The sequence below is a fragment of the Morone saxatilis genome, unplaced genomic scaffold, assembly GCF_004916995.1.
Source record: "Morone saxatilis isolate NCDOM2014 unplaced genomic scaffold, NCSU_SB_2.0 Contig20, whole genome shotgun sequence".
NCBI classification, from domain to species: domain Eukaryota; kingdom Metazoa; phylum Chordata; class Actinopteri; family Moronidae; genus Morone; species Morone saxatilis.
In genome coordinates this window covers 12,885,551-12,902,726 of record NW_023339763.1, presented here as the reverse complement: position 1 = coordinate 12,902,726, position 17,176 = coordinate 12,885,551, and the positions used below count along the sequence as shown (strand labels likewise).

Sequence of the window (17,176 nt, the reverse complement as noted above, 5' to 3'; positions counted from 1 at the left end):
TCTCACTCACACACACACACATGTGCACAGGCACACACAAATTGTTCCTCAGGGGAGACCAGCACACTGTCATTCAGTCACTCATTCAAGGTATGGTGCTCATGTGATCGTGCCCATGTGAGGGAGATTTAAATGCCAGTCACAGGAGTGTCATTGTGGCCTAAATAAAAAACAAAACATCATTACACTCAGTCACTCACGTGCACACACACATGCAGGCACATGCTTAAAGTGGTTAATTTGGATACATCAAATGAGATTATAAGTCACATCTGCTGGTATGCCTGCCTTGAAACTCATCCTAGGGTTGAGTAGGGGTAGACTAAGACTTCTGCTTTGTTCTAATTTATGGAGTGGTAAATTTGACATGTTGTACTCGGTAGTCATGTAAAACCTGCACCATCAGTTTATAGAATGACAGCATGTCAGCTGACTTGTGTGACATGCATGTCTGTCCAAGACTGCTGTCACACCGACGCAGATGAGGGTTCCCGGGTTGTGAGTGATGAAAATTATTTGTACATCATTCTCTTGCACAGAAGGAGGAAGCTCTCAATCCATGTCCTGTCAGTTTTTCCATTTCCTCTTACTCATGAGGCAAATAGCAGCATTTTGTCCCTGTCAGTAGTTAAAGTATCTTTAGCAAAGCCAAAAGTGGACTCTCACGCATTAATATTTATCAACCTTGTAAACTTTTCTACTGAGAGGGCATGGTATGTAAAACAAGCAGGATGCACACGCCTACACGCTCTGCTTTGGAGCAACAAGTACTCACATTAGACAGCAGAACACACACCCCCGGGGAATGTCATGTTGACAGCTGTTGTAACCTGCTCCTCAAGCACCTAATTTCCATTCCCTGCACAATGCACAAGCATGGATGAACACACATGCATGCATATGCAAACACAGACATTTCACACGGTAATTCTCACAAAAGTATTGTATGAATATGGTTATGGTCTAGGTCAAAGTTTATTTTCATTATAGGTCAGGTAAATTACAGGTTTTATTTAAGTAGGCCTATTATCAGCAGGAACAAGCAGTCACATTGACCATTTGGTTAAGTGCAACGTGACAATAAGACCACAGGAATGTGCTGTTTCATGGGAATGCAGGCACTGCTAACTGCAGTCCTAATTCCAGATGCATTAGTTGTTTTGCTTCAAAAATGCAGGAAAACAATGAGAATCTCTCATCAAACTGATGGCTGGGAACAACAATGTCGCCACAGTATTGAATGAAACTCTTTGTGTGTGTGTCTGTTCATCGCAGGTCAGGAACGTTTTGGAAACATGACAAGAGTGTACTACCGTGAAGCCATGGGAGCCTTCATAGTGTTCGATGTGACGCGGCACACGACCTTTGAGGCCGTCGTCAAATGGAAAGAGGACCTGGACTCCAAACTAATGCTGGCTGATGGACAGAGCATTGCCACCGTGCTGCTGGCTAACAAGTGTGACCAGGGCAGGGAGTTGACCAACAACGGCATCAAAATGGACCAGTTCTGCAAGGACCATGGCTTCGCCGGGTGGTTTGAGACCTCTGCTAAGGTGAGAACGGAGCATGGTTAAGGTTTTATTGTCATTTGCAATGTGTGAAGTGAAATGTACTACTGCCTTTTTGGAAATACTCCTATTGGCTTTTTTTGTTGAGAGTTAGATGAGAATATCAATCCCACTCTCATGGTTGTCAGGTAAATATTAACCTGGAGCCAGGAGACAATTAGCTTAGCTTAGCATAATGACTGGAAATTGGGGGAAACAGCTTGCCTGGCTCTGTCTAAAGGTAACAGACTCTATGTCCTGGTATCTCTGGTCTCACTAATACATTATATCTGTACAAAATCTAAAGTGTAAAAATCTAATTTTGGTGGTTATGTGCAGGTCTATTTCTGGGCACAGTGACTACAATACACTATTAATTAGTGAGCCCAGGCTAGTTGTGTCCTTGTCTCCAGTCTTTATGCTAAGGTAAGCTAACTGGCTGCAGGTTGTAGCTTCATATTTAACAGACAGGCAGTGATATCCATCTTCTCATATAACTAGTGCATTTCCCAAAATGTTGAAGTATTGCTTTAATTATCAACATGACAATGAAGGGGCCAGATCGTCTGCCTTTGCAGCGAGTGGCTGACACGCTCAGCGGAGGTCATCTCCCACTCAGGTCACTTCAGGCAGTGAAAAACATCCACAGAGAGCCAACTGGAATTTCATATCCTCATGGAAAGTGGCTCTGTGAGATAAATTTACAAAGCGGGGTCAGAACAAGTTACTGAAGTGAAAAGTTAAAAGTATTAGAGGATTGTTAACTGTTTTTTTTTTCTGCCTTTTTTGAATAAATTATTTACTTGAGTAGATTCATAGTGACACAAAAAGTATTTGACCACATCACATATATATAATATAGACAATATATACAATTCTAGGTATTTTATGCTCCACATATTTCCCCATAGTTATGATATACACAGTATGCTAAGAGACACTGGGGTCTTGACTAGAACGTAAAGTGTACTCATATGGGTTTAAATAATTATTTTCTTTATAGGATGTGTATGTAAGATGCAAAAACAGTACTTAAACATAGCTATAAATTCTACAGATGTCTTCATTTACACATCCTCTGTTGACACTAACGTGTTGCTGCTGCATAAGTGTGCTGCCATTCTTGTGGCATCAAGACTCAACATTCTCAAAGGTCAAAGGTTATGAGGTGCAGGTTCAGCCAAAGATGTCAGAGGGTGGCTACACAAACAGACATACACATCCTCCTTTGGTAGCAGTTAGAATTTTTTTTTTACAGCATTCATATGAAATGGTTTCAAACACATTAAGTTGCACACGTGGTGTTGTTCACATGAAGGTGATAGCATTCTAGTTACCCACATTTTGAACATTCTAGGTCAGCCACTGGATGTCTACTGAGCTGGAGTATTATGTGCTTTTAAAGAACTTTTCCAAATGTCCATCACATGTTTACTTTGTTTACTTAAAATATGTTTTAGTTTTTTATTCTCCTTTCTCATTAGTATGGTGGTAAAAAACATATCATAGAGGCATACTTAAGTGTAATTCTCTCTCTCTTTAAGGACAACCTCAACATCGCTGAAGCTGCAAACTTCCTGGTCAAGCACATAATGGCCACAGAGAATGACATCCTGAAAAGCGTAGTACCAGACACCATTTCACCTCAGCTAGACTCCAACAGGCAGATGAGCTGCTCTGGCTGTTTCAAATAATGAAAGGAGGGAGCGATTGGGGGGACCATACAGAATGGAGACACAGAAGGACAAAGAGGGACAGGCACACCACAAGAGCCTTAAAGCCAGACCTGCGGTACTGTTTGGCTTCTTTGGTCCAAACAGGAGTTGAAGACTTTAGTTTCCTGCATGTCTGTGGTTTGTTTGTGTTCTCAGTGCCCAATTACAGCGAACCAGAGCTTGCAAACTAAAATCACATGGACTCAGAAGTTACACATTTATTTAATAGAGTTTTGGTAACTTGTAAGACTGTGAGTTTAAAGTTCTTGGCAGACAAACAAGTACAACTTCAGGTAGGCATAATACCCTTATCTGTGCTCTTTGGCATTTAAGTATCAAACTGCCAACCTTACCCTTTGGGCCTCTTTTTAGCCAGTCAAGATTATGTTCTCTCTGAAGACAAGTTCACCTGGAAAAGGACTGGGAAGTGGCACAGATCTGCCTGACCAAACTGAACAAGAAGACTAAATCCTCCCAGCATGCTTGATGCAACACATCCAAAGGTGTGCATTAATGACAGAATGAAAACAGCAGTTTTGTTCAACTTAAATCTGATCTTCAGCATTTCAAGCAAGTATTGCAAGTGTTGCTGTCCTCGCTCTATTTTCGCCTCTACATGAACTGAAAATAACTGTGGGAGACACTCAAGCTTCCCTTACAAGAGCCAAAGAAAGCAGTATTGACCCGTTTCAGTGTAATTATGTGAATTTTGCACATGCATTGCTTTTTTTATTAGGATTTTTATTTATTTACAATATGCTTTTATGAGTGTAATGCTGCTTAATGTATTATATTATTCTGCTGCCTTCTTTCCTTTCTTCTTGCCTACAATTGACTATTGTGTAAGCCTTATTTAATTAGGCAATTTAAGCAACAACACATTTGTATTTATAGCAACAACTTGGTCGGGGAGAGCAGCTGCAAAGGGAGGGAGAGTTAAACACACACAAACATCCTGGAGCTTGCCTTGTGTAACTCGTCTTTCATGGCCAGTGGGCAGTTCCACTGGAGCAGGCCAGGTTTTTCTTATCAAAGGTGTGACACCCCTCCCACCAGCTTGGAGACTGTTCTGGCCAGCCTCAGGGGGTGGGAGGTAGTCAGCTGATTGAGTTCACCTGGGCCCTTAGGCTATAAAAGCTGCTCCTTGTGCTTCTTCCTGTCTTTCCCTTCCTATAGCTTACACCCACCCTGCATTGCTTTCTTGTGGTTTGCGCCTCCGTATCAAATTAACCACACATCCATACACTGCTGACATTGCTGATCCACACACTCCATTATTCATTTGTGTTAACTTTAGTTTAATAAATGAGTCTTGTTATAAGTGAATCTCTTTTGTTGACTCCCTCCCTGTTGCATTCCCTGAGCCGGTTTTTGACAAAGGCTTGTCCGACATGTTAGTTAATGGAAGAGAGTGGTTGTCCTTCTCTCTAAAGTTTGCTGTCATAACTACGATATTTGGCTGCAACAAAGTGATTTCTGCTTTCTTTTTTTATATATATAATTGGCTAATTTGTGTATGTGTGTTATTTTTCTTCATCAGAGAGAAAATGTGTTGATTGTCTGGATGTAAACTGGACATTCTCATGAGTTCATTTGCCAAAGTCGAACCCTCTGTATCCATGGTAACTAGATCAAGTCTTTTTTATGGGTATCCTCTAACGTCTGTGTGAAGCTATTTCTCGCTGTTCTCACAACCACACAGACACAGATGCACGCACACACCCATACATACACACACATATTTTTTTTCCACTCCATGTCCTTGTTCCTTTTTTTTACCTCATCTTTCTCCTCTCCCACTCCGTTCCATCCTTCGTTATTGTTTCTTATCCTTAAAAACTCTTTGTCTTCTCTCAATACGGCTGCTTCCAGTGTCCTTCTTTTACATGTCCCCTGTCCCTCTTTTCCCTCATTCTCTGATTCACATACAGTATGTAAAATGCATTATATAAACCATGCACAGGCTCCACTACACACCCACAGATGCAGTACTTTTATTGATCTGCCAACAAGTGGACTTTGGTCATGTATGTGGAGTTGTGTTCCTTTTTTTGGTGACCGTCCACCTCTGTATTACTTGATAGTAGTGTCTTCTGTAAAAGGCAAGGTAGGTAAAGTGGGATAAAATCAATTGCATTATGTGGACGTTTACATAAATTTCATTAAGTGTAAAATGACATATGTTACATTGTTCCCTCTGGTTGCTATTCTTTAACAGTGTTTTGCACACTGATCACAACAGTGTCATGTTATTGTGTCAGATCAGTAATTTACAGCATGCACAGTAGGGCCTGATGGAATAAAACAATGCCTGCTGCATAGGATTGCATTTTCACAGTGTTAGTTTTGCTCATCATGAGATTGTGTGGCATCAAGCATCTTGTGACAACAGCATCACACTATAGATGTTTGAACTGTACACTGCATAATTTACTGTTTTGTCCCCACAAGTACACTGCACAATTACACCACTTGTGGATTGTTCTTCATTATTTATTGTAAAAGTAGTAAAACACATGTTCTTGTTTTTGTGACACATTCATATCAAGTGACATCCAAGTACACTCATGCTATTTAACCTAATAATCTGGTACAAACCATTTTTCAGCCTCATGATCACTGTAGTACTTCAGTAAAGCTTCACAAATTACTAGAAGAGACAGTGAATCAGCTTCCAAATGTTATTAGTTTATACTAAGAAATGTGTGTGTGTGTGTGTCGTCCTCAGGCTGATCCAGGACTCTCAGGTTCTCATTAGGGAGCCACATGACTGCGTGGATTATTCTCTGCTTGAGGGATTAGATTTGGTCGTCTGCTCTTGGCTCAAGTTAAGACATCACCACCAACAACCCATCAAAGGATCCAAAAATGCTATATAACCACTTTGGCAATTCATCAAGCAAGGTGGTTTAAGAAACAAGAATAATAAGAAATATGAAGCACTCACTTCTCAGTTTTATAATATTCTTAATTTTGAGGAAGTTGTGAGAGTGGGTGGGGTAATTACATTTCAAAAGATGTAATTAAAAATAAAACAATATAATTCAACTTTAATTTCATTTTGGAAGAAAAATCTCCAAAGTTTCTGTCTGTTAACTCTTGCTATGACAACAATTGGCACAGATTTAACTATTCATTACTGGGATTATGAGCCTAACATATTGTGTTCACTGTAGTTCTCAGGCTCTGCCAGAGAACCACCTACAGAAAACACCCACATATTCTCTCAGAGAGAAAAAGGGAGAGAGACGGGGGAGAAGCAGGTAGTAAGAAAACGAGATGGGAGAAAAGCAATGCTTCAGTCTTGTAGCAACAAAAGGTTACAGACAGCTCATCAAGGGTGCATGCTGGTAAACACAAGCAGACACATCAAATGGGTCATATTCAACCGCCTTTGAAACATTTCCCAGACAGAATTCACACAGATTATCAGATAATAACTCTCTATTAGATCGGAACACATTCAGCCAGCTTAATCACATGCAGACCAACAGTCTTTTGGAAAGTTACATAATTCAGCAACAAGAACTCAAGATGATAGAAGAGACTAGAACTGATGTCTTTCCTCCTGCTCTCATCCCCATCAGTAATTGCTCATGTAGTGCCATCTGTTGTCAAATTAGCAGCATCGCATGCTTTTTATTCACTTTACAGTAACTTGAAAATCATTCATAGATAAAGTTAAGGATGCTGACTGATTGGAAACGAGCCACCAATCCACCCTCTGTCATTTTTACTGGCATAACCTCTCCTTTATTTTACCAACTGAACTTGTATCGCTTAGTAGGGTGACATATCACTAGGACTGACTCATACAGTTTGTCTCCCAAGATGTCTCATTTCTGCAGAAAGATAAACACTGTTGGATGTCCACACACACACAGAGACACACACACAGGCACACACATGTTAAACCAAAGTGCAGCCACTTGAGTGTGACTGGATTTAAAACTTAATGACAGCGTGTGAACACCAACACATGCCTTCCCAAGCAAATTACCTCCTCTATTAGGGTGACTTTCTCATCTTTAAGCCCTGGGACCTCAGCAACTCTCGGTTCCCACTCCCTAGTGCCAAAATCTATTAGGCCAAGTTGATCTTTCTTTAATTCTCGCTTTTGATGGGGGCATGAACAGCCGGTGAGAATGACCAACATTACTGTGATTTACAGATATCAGTATAGCTTTCTAATCATCACACTATGTTTGCTCACATATAAGAAAATTGAGGAATGAAATATCAGTCTCTGTTAATTAAAATAGTCTCCAGAGAGAGAACGAGGGAGAGAGGAGAAGAAAGAGAAACTCTGAAAGTACATTAAAAGTAACAGAGGGGAGACTGAGAGACTGACTGAGATTCAGGAGGGTGAAACATAAAATAATAAGTGCGGTATTAAATCATTAATATATCTGTCCAAGTTGAAATATGAGTCCTGTGAAGACCTCATGAGCACCGCTATTCATCACTCACACTGAACACCGTCAGATTTTACATCTCATTAACCTTACTGATGGTTTTTCAATAACACTGCTCAGCACTAACAGCAATCTTCATACAGTAAGTGGAGGATGATAGCAAACACCTTTTACTGTTGAAAGCATTATTTTTCAGTTTTAATGTTGATTGGTTCTTTTTTACTTAAAAACAAAAAAATGCAGGAATCCATTTGGACATTGTCATAGAAAGATACAGTGATTTGCATGGGCATTAAAAATAAAAGAACACAGTAGAAGAGCAGTATATGCAGCATATAGGGTAGCACACGTCTATACAGCTAGGTCTATTGACTGTACATGCACTGCCACCAGAGGGCAATAAGCACCAACGTTATCATTCTTTACTTAAGACTGAACATACAGTCTTAAGTCGGTTTGGTGGTCAATATTTACAAAAAAAATCTATATATACAGGATTTCTGAATGTGTATTTACAGTATTCATTTCATATCATACACAAATAATTTTAAGAAAGAAACAGCTGCACTGTAATGATTATCATGAGTGACAATAAATCTATAAATATATACACATATAGCACAGGGAAACTTGATAGAAGAGAAGTTGCAAAGTTGTCCTGAGTGTCAAATATCGACTATAAGCAGGGAGAAAATAGGTGAAATATAAAGATAAATCAGCTTGTACTGCATCCATTAATGAGTTATTGCTACATTGTTCACTTGACCCTTGACAGTAATTTAGTTGAGGCTGTTCAAGATAATCAGGTAGATAGATACAAGAATCTAATGCCTGCCACAATACGGGACAGACACATAATGTGGGACATTGATTATTTTCATTACACAGTGAGGCAGCTTTTCTCATAAAAGTGTACTTTGTTCATACATAAATGTTTTTAGTATCTTGAGGCAGCTCTTTAAACATATTTAGGCAAATTTGTGAGGTCTGTTTTAGTGAGTGAAAGCAAAGCTCTGAGAGGTTTGTGGAACCTAGAAGAGCTGTGTCACTGTGATTAGGTGACCACAATGACATCCCGAAATATGACAGCCAGACACATGACCAGAGGGTAAACATGGCACACTATGTCAGGTCTATTTGTTGAGTTGTCTGGTTTTTGGTGCAGAATGCAGTTTTGTGTTGCCCTGTACACAGAGAGAGCAGAACCAACATTCTCTGCAAGACATACTGAATTTCCTATTAACACCTGAGAAGCTTATTGTATCAAACTGTATCAAAATGTTTATTAAAACAATTAAAGTATATAAGGATGAAGTGTTTAATCCTGAGGTAATCAAGCAGTGAAGCACACAAATATACAGACCGTTGTTCCCTTTGATTTATGATTATAGTTGTGATCGTCTCAGATCTTAACATTCTCAACATACACCCCGGCTGTGCTGATTTGTAAGGGGATACCTTTAGCCTTCTACCAGAAAGCAAATTGTAATAAGCTATTTGCAAAGCTGGAAACATGGTCATCACATACTTATAATTGGTGGAAAAGTTTTAAATTGAAAAGATAAGGATTTACTCAAAACATGTGTTGATTATGGCCATCTCATTATAAATGTATTGTCATACTATGCTGGGATCACAAGTATACCTCTGCTTTATTTTGTTCTCAGGCAACAGTCTGTGGTAATGTCCTTAGATACTGTATGATAAAGAGTGGGAACCTTTATGTTTGACATCATAACTCCAGGCTCCATCCTATGGGTTTGGTATACACCTGCAGCATGATTGGTGGATGTGTATCTAAAGTGAATGTTGACCATCTCCTGTAACTGTATTCCTGCTGGATTTTGAAGAAGCCGCCTCAGACGCATTATTATAGTCATTAGGGCCCACAGAAGAGGCCAAGAGTGAAGGCTGGAGCTGGAGTGGAAATCCTGACTGTGAAAGGAGTGTGTCTATGTGAGGAAAGAAAGAGGACAAAGGGCAGTCTGGGGAGGTGTATTTGGCTAACACCTGGAGCTGGTCTGGCTGCAGGTTGGCTTCGTTGCAGACCTTCTGGCATAAGACAGAGACACTGTGACATGTTTTCAACTTCAGCTGGCCCAGCTGGCTCTTCTCCATCATCAGTTTCTCCCTCTCTGTCTTCTGCGACACATGCAGTGAAACCAAATCTGATTAACACATCTGTAGACCACCAGTGGCTTAAACAATTTACTGATTAAAAAAAGAAATTGTGTTTTACCAGCTTGTTGATTTCACACTGCAGATTATAGATGCAGTCTAGCTTCCTCTTGCGGCAACGCTGAGCTGCAAGGCGGTTCTTGCTGCGCCGCCTCATATCGTGGACAAACTCCAGCTGTTCACGTGTAAAGGCCTGTTGCTTAAGCAGCTGTTGAAAGTCGTTTCTGCTCAGATCCACAATCCAGTCTACAGAAAATGGCAACTGCACCTGAGGACACCCAAACAGGACATAGCAATTACACAGGAGAGCACAGTGAGAGGATATCTACAACAAAGAAGCCTCCCCTTAAAGACAGACTGAGCCAAAATCAATGCTTTTCTATATATTTTTTTATGACATCATGTGTAATACTGTGACTGTATCTGTTACAAACTAGTCTAGATTGATGGAAATGTATGTTTTGTTGAATTAGTGAGACTGAAGGCATTCTAACTCTGACTAACCTACAAGTATAGTACACATAAATCTGCTTTAAAGCAGCAGGCTTGTAGAGATGGGTTTAAACATCTTAAATGAATTTTAGGACATAATTAAAAGTATTGAACTACAAAGAATGAAATGATAAAATACTCAGTGATCAAACATCTGTGTATCTCTTCCGATAGTCAGTTATATTTTTACAAAGCTGTTAATTATTAACTCTAAAAACGAGCAGTTAACTTTTAAAATCAGAGGTCGGGTTATACTGGGTTATTGCTGCTGCCAAAGTGTGACAGGAAATGTACACTCACCAGTTTATTGTTACAGTATAAATCTTATAGTGTTTTATCTAGTGTAAATACAAGCACTGTTTCTCCTCTGAATTGACCATAGCTCTGTCTGCACCCTCACTACACTGTTAAGACTTTCAGTCAAATCGAAACTATCAGGAGTATAGGATGAGGGTTTCCTCAAACCCATTGTTTGTGTCAACTGTAGTCATTGGTAACTCAACAGGCTGAGCTGTCAGTTTCAGCTGAATTGGACTCTGAACTAATTCGCAAGGCACAAGCACAATGTGCGTACACACATCATCTCTACTTGTACCTGTACCTAACTTCCTTATCTAAAACAAACATAGTGCAGTAATATACAGGAAGGGTGAGCTTGCTGACGCTAACTGACTCAGATTACCTTCAGCACAACGTGAACCTCACAGCAGGGAGGATATGTAGAAAGAGAACAGAGCAGAGCTGCAGAGCCATAGCAGACTTGAGTCATAGCTGAACTGCTCACCTGTCTGGCCCTCTCGCTCGTGTATGATTCGCTGTCTCCTTCTGTTTCTGTCTCTGAGTCTCCATCCTCCCCTGAGTTGAGGGATGATACGCCTGACTGAGATGCCCCCTCGCACTCAGACAGCTCTGCTCCCTTCCACAGACATTTGCTTTGGTCCAGCTCCTGGAAAAAGGGACAGCTGGTGCTTGTGGAGCTAAGGTTGACGCGGAAGTTCAGCCACTCTAAAGATGTGCTCCGTCCCTGTCCGCTCCCAGTGTCAGAGGAACTTCCTGCATCATGGTCCTGGAAGTTCAGCTGAGACAAGCCCACATCGGACCCCAGCCGCTTGGCCAAATGCCCGGCCACCTCCCTTTCCATGGTGCTCCTTTCTCTGTCATTATTTACTGGCAGGGCCGCTCTCTCCATGCTGCCTGTTTGTCCTCCTTTTCTTATTTCTAGCCAGCCAGAATCCATCTCTTCATCTGCCCTTTTCCACTCATTTTCTACCAGTTCCTGTGCCTTTTGATGAACAGATACTGGCCCTAGTACACCAGAGTCCCTTGTTTCTTTGCCCTCTGTCATGTCCATGACAAGCCTCTCATGCCCTAGTGACCCAGTGATTGCAGGGCCCTCACCAAAGGTCTTCAGGGGGCAATGGTGCAACATTAACCCTGATGAACTCTCACCCAGCACTGTGCTTGGCCCTGAGGAGACTGCCTTGACATTGGCTCTGTCTGAAAAGCTGATGTATTCCCCCATATCCATATCTCTTTCCTTCTCACTACATTTTCCCTGCCTTTCATTTGTTTCTTTCTTAACCACACCAGCCTCCATTTTCTTGTCATGTATTTCAGATTTCCATGGTTCATCAGGCGCCCCATTGCTCTGTCTGGTGGGATTCCCTGGAAATTCAACCTCACTTTTATTCTTTCTGTTGGAACTACTGGAGCAGGGCGAGCAGGAGAGATTACAGTCATCCTTCATTACAGTTGCTGGACTTTTAATGCTTTTGTCTGTGACACAGGTTTCCTTGACGCAAGCCAGCTGCCTGCGATACTTTGGACACTGCATAAAATAGTCATTTGTCCCTTCAGCTACAGGTGTAAGACTGCCTGTACTGGTCTGACTTCCCATTTTGCTGTTCTCTGATTTGTTACAGAGCGAAGCCACTTCCTGCTGAGATGGTGAGTCAGCAACTGGTTTTACTTCTTTCTCATCCAACAATGCACTGTCAGAGTTAATGCCATGGTTGTCCTTTGATGATCGCCTCTTACATTTCTTCTTACAGCAGGTCTTTCTCAGAAAGGGGGCAGAGCCCTTGCTGCTGGAGAAGAACTTAGGGAGGAGGAAATCAAAGCATGCCTCGTCTAGGTCTCTGAAACCAAGTATGGAAGCCGAGTTGCGTATTTCTAAGACATCTTCTTTCCCGAAGAGAAGTTTGGATGTGTAGGCAAACTTCAGCAGGGGTTCAAAGCCAGCAACTGTCACCTGTGAAAGAGGACATATGACTATCCTCTTGTTTGTTCTCAAAGATAACAATAGTTTATTCAGTAATATTTTCTGTCAGATAATCATGCATACATTACTGTAGGCCCAGATATGAAATTAGAACTACTCTGACTACAAATGATAAATCCCAGGATTGCAGGGCTGTGCTGACTCAGCAGTCAATACACATGACTAAAAAAAAATCCAGTTTCTGTGGCTTTTGCAGTTTCTTAAGTTGAAGAAGTTGGGAACCAGCAGGCACTCCCATTTAAAGAATCTTGTTAATGCAAATTCAGTTTGTAAAAGAAACACGGTACTTGTGGAATATAAACAAATTAAAAAGAGGATTTGGTGATTAAAATAGCCTTATTAGCATAGCTAAACCAAAAGGAACATTTAAAATGCTGACATGTTTCCTCTGAAGACCAAACTGTTTGGACATTTCTTGGCCTTTCTTTTCTTTAACATTAGGATTATTCCTAAAGCCCCATTGGAATCCCCTTTTGGAATTATATTTTGTTCAACTTGGATGTTTCTACTGGTAGCAGACTGGAAACCACTATGAAACAATTATTTTGATGCTTATAAGTAGTAAGAGTGGTACAGTACATTTAATTCTACACTTCCCTTCAAAGGCAAACAAACTCCAGGTCATGATTTTAGACTAAATTGCATAGCACATAACTAAAGAAATGTCAAACATTCAGCCTATTAATCATCAACACTTGTTAAGGAAATAAACCCTTCAGTCATGTTTCTCACTTCACTTTTACATGTTGGTTGTTGTGGGGCAGCAGGGCTTGTGTGTATCGACTATCTGTCATCTGGCATCATCAGGTGACATCTCACCTCTTGTGGCAGAGTGATGACCACTCCATTCTGTGTGAGGGAAGAGATCCTCTGTGTGAAGTACTCACTGCAGGAAGCGAGAACTGAGCGGTGGGCTCTGAAACTCTGACCCTCCACCACCACTGTAACATCACACAAATTGTCCCGGCGACGCTGCTCGTCCAGGCAGCGCAGCACATGGGAGGAATGCACTGTTGACTCAAATGTAAACACAGATGACCTGGGAGCAGACATGGCCATCAGGGACACCTATATGTACACACAAACAAACAAACAACCCCCCACAGCCACAGCCACACCACACTAAATAGTAGACATTTTCACTCTACGCAGGAACCAAATTCGGTAAAAGTTATACATTAGAATAAAATAACACAAAGCCCTGCCCACCTTACAAAACTGACTTTATAAATTGAAGTTTCTTAGAGTGTTAAAGTCCCAGCTGTTGAGCACTCATGGTTAGTCTAAATGGAATGCCGTCCAACCAGGCTACGTTTCCCAGAAAGTCTTATCTCCGCACTCCAGCTACAAACCTGAAACAACCTGAGCCTCTGACCCACGTCACATCGCCTGCTGTGTGCAGTATCGGAGAGGGGAGGGAGAGATAGGGAGAGAGAGAGAGAGACGACAGAGACGAGAGAGAGGACGAGAGAGACGTGTGAGTGAGTGTGTGTGTGTGTGTGTGTGTGTTGTGTGTGTGTGTGTGTGTCGCAACAACTCTGGGTGTAACAGAGCAAGCGCTGACTCATGCACTCCTGCTGATATAGAATGAGCAAGCGGTTTTCCTGTCCACACCAATCCCACCCTTGGATCCGTCTGGTAAAGTAACCAGCTCTTTCCCAGAAAATCCCTTTATAGATTTACCCCGAACACAATTCAGAGATTAAGGCAGAGGTTGAGAATATAAACCCAGTTTTTAAAAGGATATTGTCTATTGTCTGTGTCTTAAGGTTTAGAGCTGTCTTCACTCAGCTCAACTAATTGCAGACGCAGTGCATTTTGAGGACAAGTTGTGTAAAGACAGAGTGAGAAAAAATATAAACTGACCTGTTGCAAGAAGATGAAGGCTATTATGTTAATCTAAAGGTTAATATTACTCAGTAGGTCCTCAGTAGGTTGGCTTATATCTTGCTGGTTTTCCAGGTAGCAGGAAATCTTTCTGTGAGCTCAGTTAAAGTCTTCTTTGTTATGTTTGTGTTGTGTTTGTGTGTGTGCTCTCGTGTGTTGTGTGCTGGTGTGCTGTGCGTGTGGTGTCTTGCTGGCTCTGAGAGAGACAGACGAGCGGCGAGAGAGCAAAGCAGCATAACTTTTCCCTGGCCATGACGGTACAACAGTACACAGCTGTAAAAGACTACAATCTAAATTAATATTTGTCCTCATATGAATTTTATATTTTGGAATTTTTTTGTGGACTGTTTTTGGCTGTGTAAATATTAATCTAAGTGATAGGATGACTATAGAGGTACCTTAGTAGAACTGCCGGAAAAATAGTGTAGTGATACAATTTACCTACAAAGCTGGGCTACAAGTAAGTATAGTACAACAGAGTAATAATAATAATAACTGCAAGGCACTGCTACCAGTGTCACATGATTTGAAGGAGGAACCCAGCCAAAGTCAAAATGTCCAGTCAGGTGACTGTTTCATAACTCCAGAATGAGCTAATCTCTCTCATGAAAAAAAACAAAAAAAACTAGTTCCCTTTTCCATGTAAGCGCTGCCATGCCGTCATAAAGCGCACAACAAACACCACAGAACTGGCTTGGAGAAATGAAACTAAGGAACTGATGCTGTTGTTAAAATAAAATGCATTTTATTAATAGACGAGGACAATAACCAACAGTTTATCTTGTTGTATACTTCCCCTTCGACAGGTGGGTGAGACACACTACATCAAAAATGTACAACTCTTAAAGGTGTTGTGTCGCGGCATAAACTTATTTTTTTATTAACTCGATAATCACCCTTCTTCTTTTGCTGTTCCTCTCAAATGGCTCTAACTCCCCCAATCTCTGACAACTCATTTGTCAAACAAACACTCATTTCATTTCCTTTTTTTTTTTATCGTAACAGGAACTTGACGGGCAAGTGCTGGGGGTGGGAGAGAGAGAGAGAGGGAGGGGTAAATGCTCCTTAAAATACAACATTTGGACCACATCATACCACTTTTGGCTCCCTCCACAGACCTCAGGTAAAAGATCTGAGTCTACACAGGACCTGAGACAGATATCACAATATCTGGTCACGTTCACAGCAGCTGACATCGTATAAATACACTGTGAGGTATTGCAATAGCGACCAGGAGGGTTCTGCAAGATCACATAAAAACAAAACAGTACCTAGAAAAGCGGCCCTGTGTCATAGCTCGGTAGAATCACTATAACAACTTTAAACTGATGATGACAGTACGTCTGCGGTTCAAACAAATGACTCAGACATGAATAAACACGGCGCCTTTCTGTGTAACTAGCTGATTCACTGACTGTTGTTGTGTAGAATGAGCACTAGCTGAGCCTTTATTTATGCTTGGTTTCATGGCCGAGCGTCAGCTTCATGCTCAGAGGTCTCAGGTTCTGTGGGTGGTCAGAGGTCACGAGGAGTCCTGCCTCGTCTGATTGGTCAAGCAGAGGCTCTCCAGCTGCTGAGCGCGCTCGTTGTGGACAGTCACCAAGGTGCGGTTCTCCTCTGTTAGACGCCGAAACTCCTCCTCTAGACGGGCGATCTCCACGGCAACCTTCTCATCCTCCACCAGCTCTGCCAGCAACTTACGCCTAAGTAGATGAGTGAGATAAAGATTTTAGCAGCAGGTTGAAATAAAAAAAACACATTCAAATGCACAAACAGTGGAGCATTTCTCCAAAATCATCAGTTTATAGTCAGTTGAGTCATTTGTTTATTTTCTGTTTTGCTGAATCTTTTTTAGTTGCTGCAGGCAGGGAAACACCCATAACAGGTTGCCAGTTCAGGGAATGCCAATTTGGCAGACGTTCAGGCATATTCATACAGCAATTAGCTATCTTGTTTCTAGAACATGGGAGGAAACTGGAGAATCCAAAATAGCCATGGAAACAATGTAAATTTACAGGAAAGGTTGAGCTGGGGGAAACATTCAACATCACCATTGATCCTGTTAAAATAAAGCTAACCTCAATGGAACAAGTAAATAAGACATTTGGCGGGCCATTGCCAAACACAGTGTAAAATTTATGATGCTCAGTGTAAAACTGAAAAAGAAAAACCTACATTACAAACAGATTAGCCAAAGAAAAACTGCTTTAATGTAGAGGAAGAACAGAATTACACCAAAAGTCAAAAGTCAAGGTACATTACTATTAGTTATAGAGACAAGCAGGTTTCATGGTCTGCCTAAAGAGAAAATATGTTGTTTGTGATTTAGGGGAGACTGAAGTCAGTAATATGTTTTATTGCTCATTATATAATAATTTAAGGGCTACACTTTGAGTAAAATGTCCCTCATTTCTGATGAGTTCTTCAGGAGAGATGATCATAAGAACCTTGAGTTCTGTTTCAGGAAGGGAATGTTTTTTGTGACAGATTTTAAGACATTTTTTTTTTTTATATGTAATGTTATATTTATATGTTATATGTAAGAGGTTATGTTCTTTTCGGACGTTTCTCCACTCAACATTTTGCTGGGGTCTTCTAAGTGCATGCAGGGTGAGGACTTGTATGTGCATAACACAATAAATAACATAACAAGCCCCCCCC

General features: G+C 41.0%; 3 protein-coding genes across 4 annotated transcripts in view; 1 reads left to right on the top strand and 2 right to left on the bottom strand.

Annotated features, from left to right (window-relative positions):
* The window catches only part of rab38b (RAB38b, member of RAS oncogene family), a 6,441-nt gene extending 902 nt beyond the window's left edge, over positions 1 to 5,539 (top strand). The window contains exons 2-3 of the mRNA XM_035667042.1: positions 1,276 to 1,553; positions 3,092 to 5,539. Coding sequence (XP_035522935.1) covers positions 1,276 to 1,553; positions 3,092 to 3,241 — 428 coding nt within the window. The 3' untranslated portion in view covers positions 3,242 to 5,539. The remainder of the gene's footprint in view (positions 1 to 1,275; positions 1,554 to 3,091) is intronic.
* A 1,937-nt stretch (positions 5,540 to 7,476) lies between these two features.
* bach1b (BTB and CNC homology 1, basic leucine zipper transcription factor 1 b) lies at positions 7,477 to 13,974 on the bottom strand. The gene is made up of 5 exons (XM_035667261.1): positions 13,838 to 13,974; positions 13,448 to 13,696; positions 11,132 to 12,598; positions 9,917 to 10,123; positions 7,477 to 9,819 (listed from the first exon to the last, which is right to left on the bottom strand). The coding sequence occupies exons 2-5, from the start codon at positions 13,685 to 13,687 to the stop codon at positions 9,475 to 9,477; spliced, it is 2,259 nt and encodes a 752-aa protein (XP_035523154.1). The 5' UTR covers positions 13,688 to 13,696; positions 13,838 to 13,974; the 3' UTR covers positions 7,477 to 9,474.
* Positions 13,975 to 15,238: 1,264 nt separating this feature from the next.
* Positions 15,239 to 17,176, bottom strand: part of map3k7cl (map3k7 C-terminal like) — a 10,725-nt gene continuing 8,787 nt past the window's right edge. For both annotated transcript variants that reach the window (XM_035667223.1, XM_035667224.1), the window contains exon 5: positions 15,239 to 16,218. In XM_035667223.1, the coding sequence (XP_035523116.1) occupies positions 16,038 to 16,218 (181 nt within the window). In that variant the 3' untranslated portion in view covers positions 15,239 to 16,037. The remainder of the gene's footprint in view (positions 16,219 to 17,176) is intronic.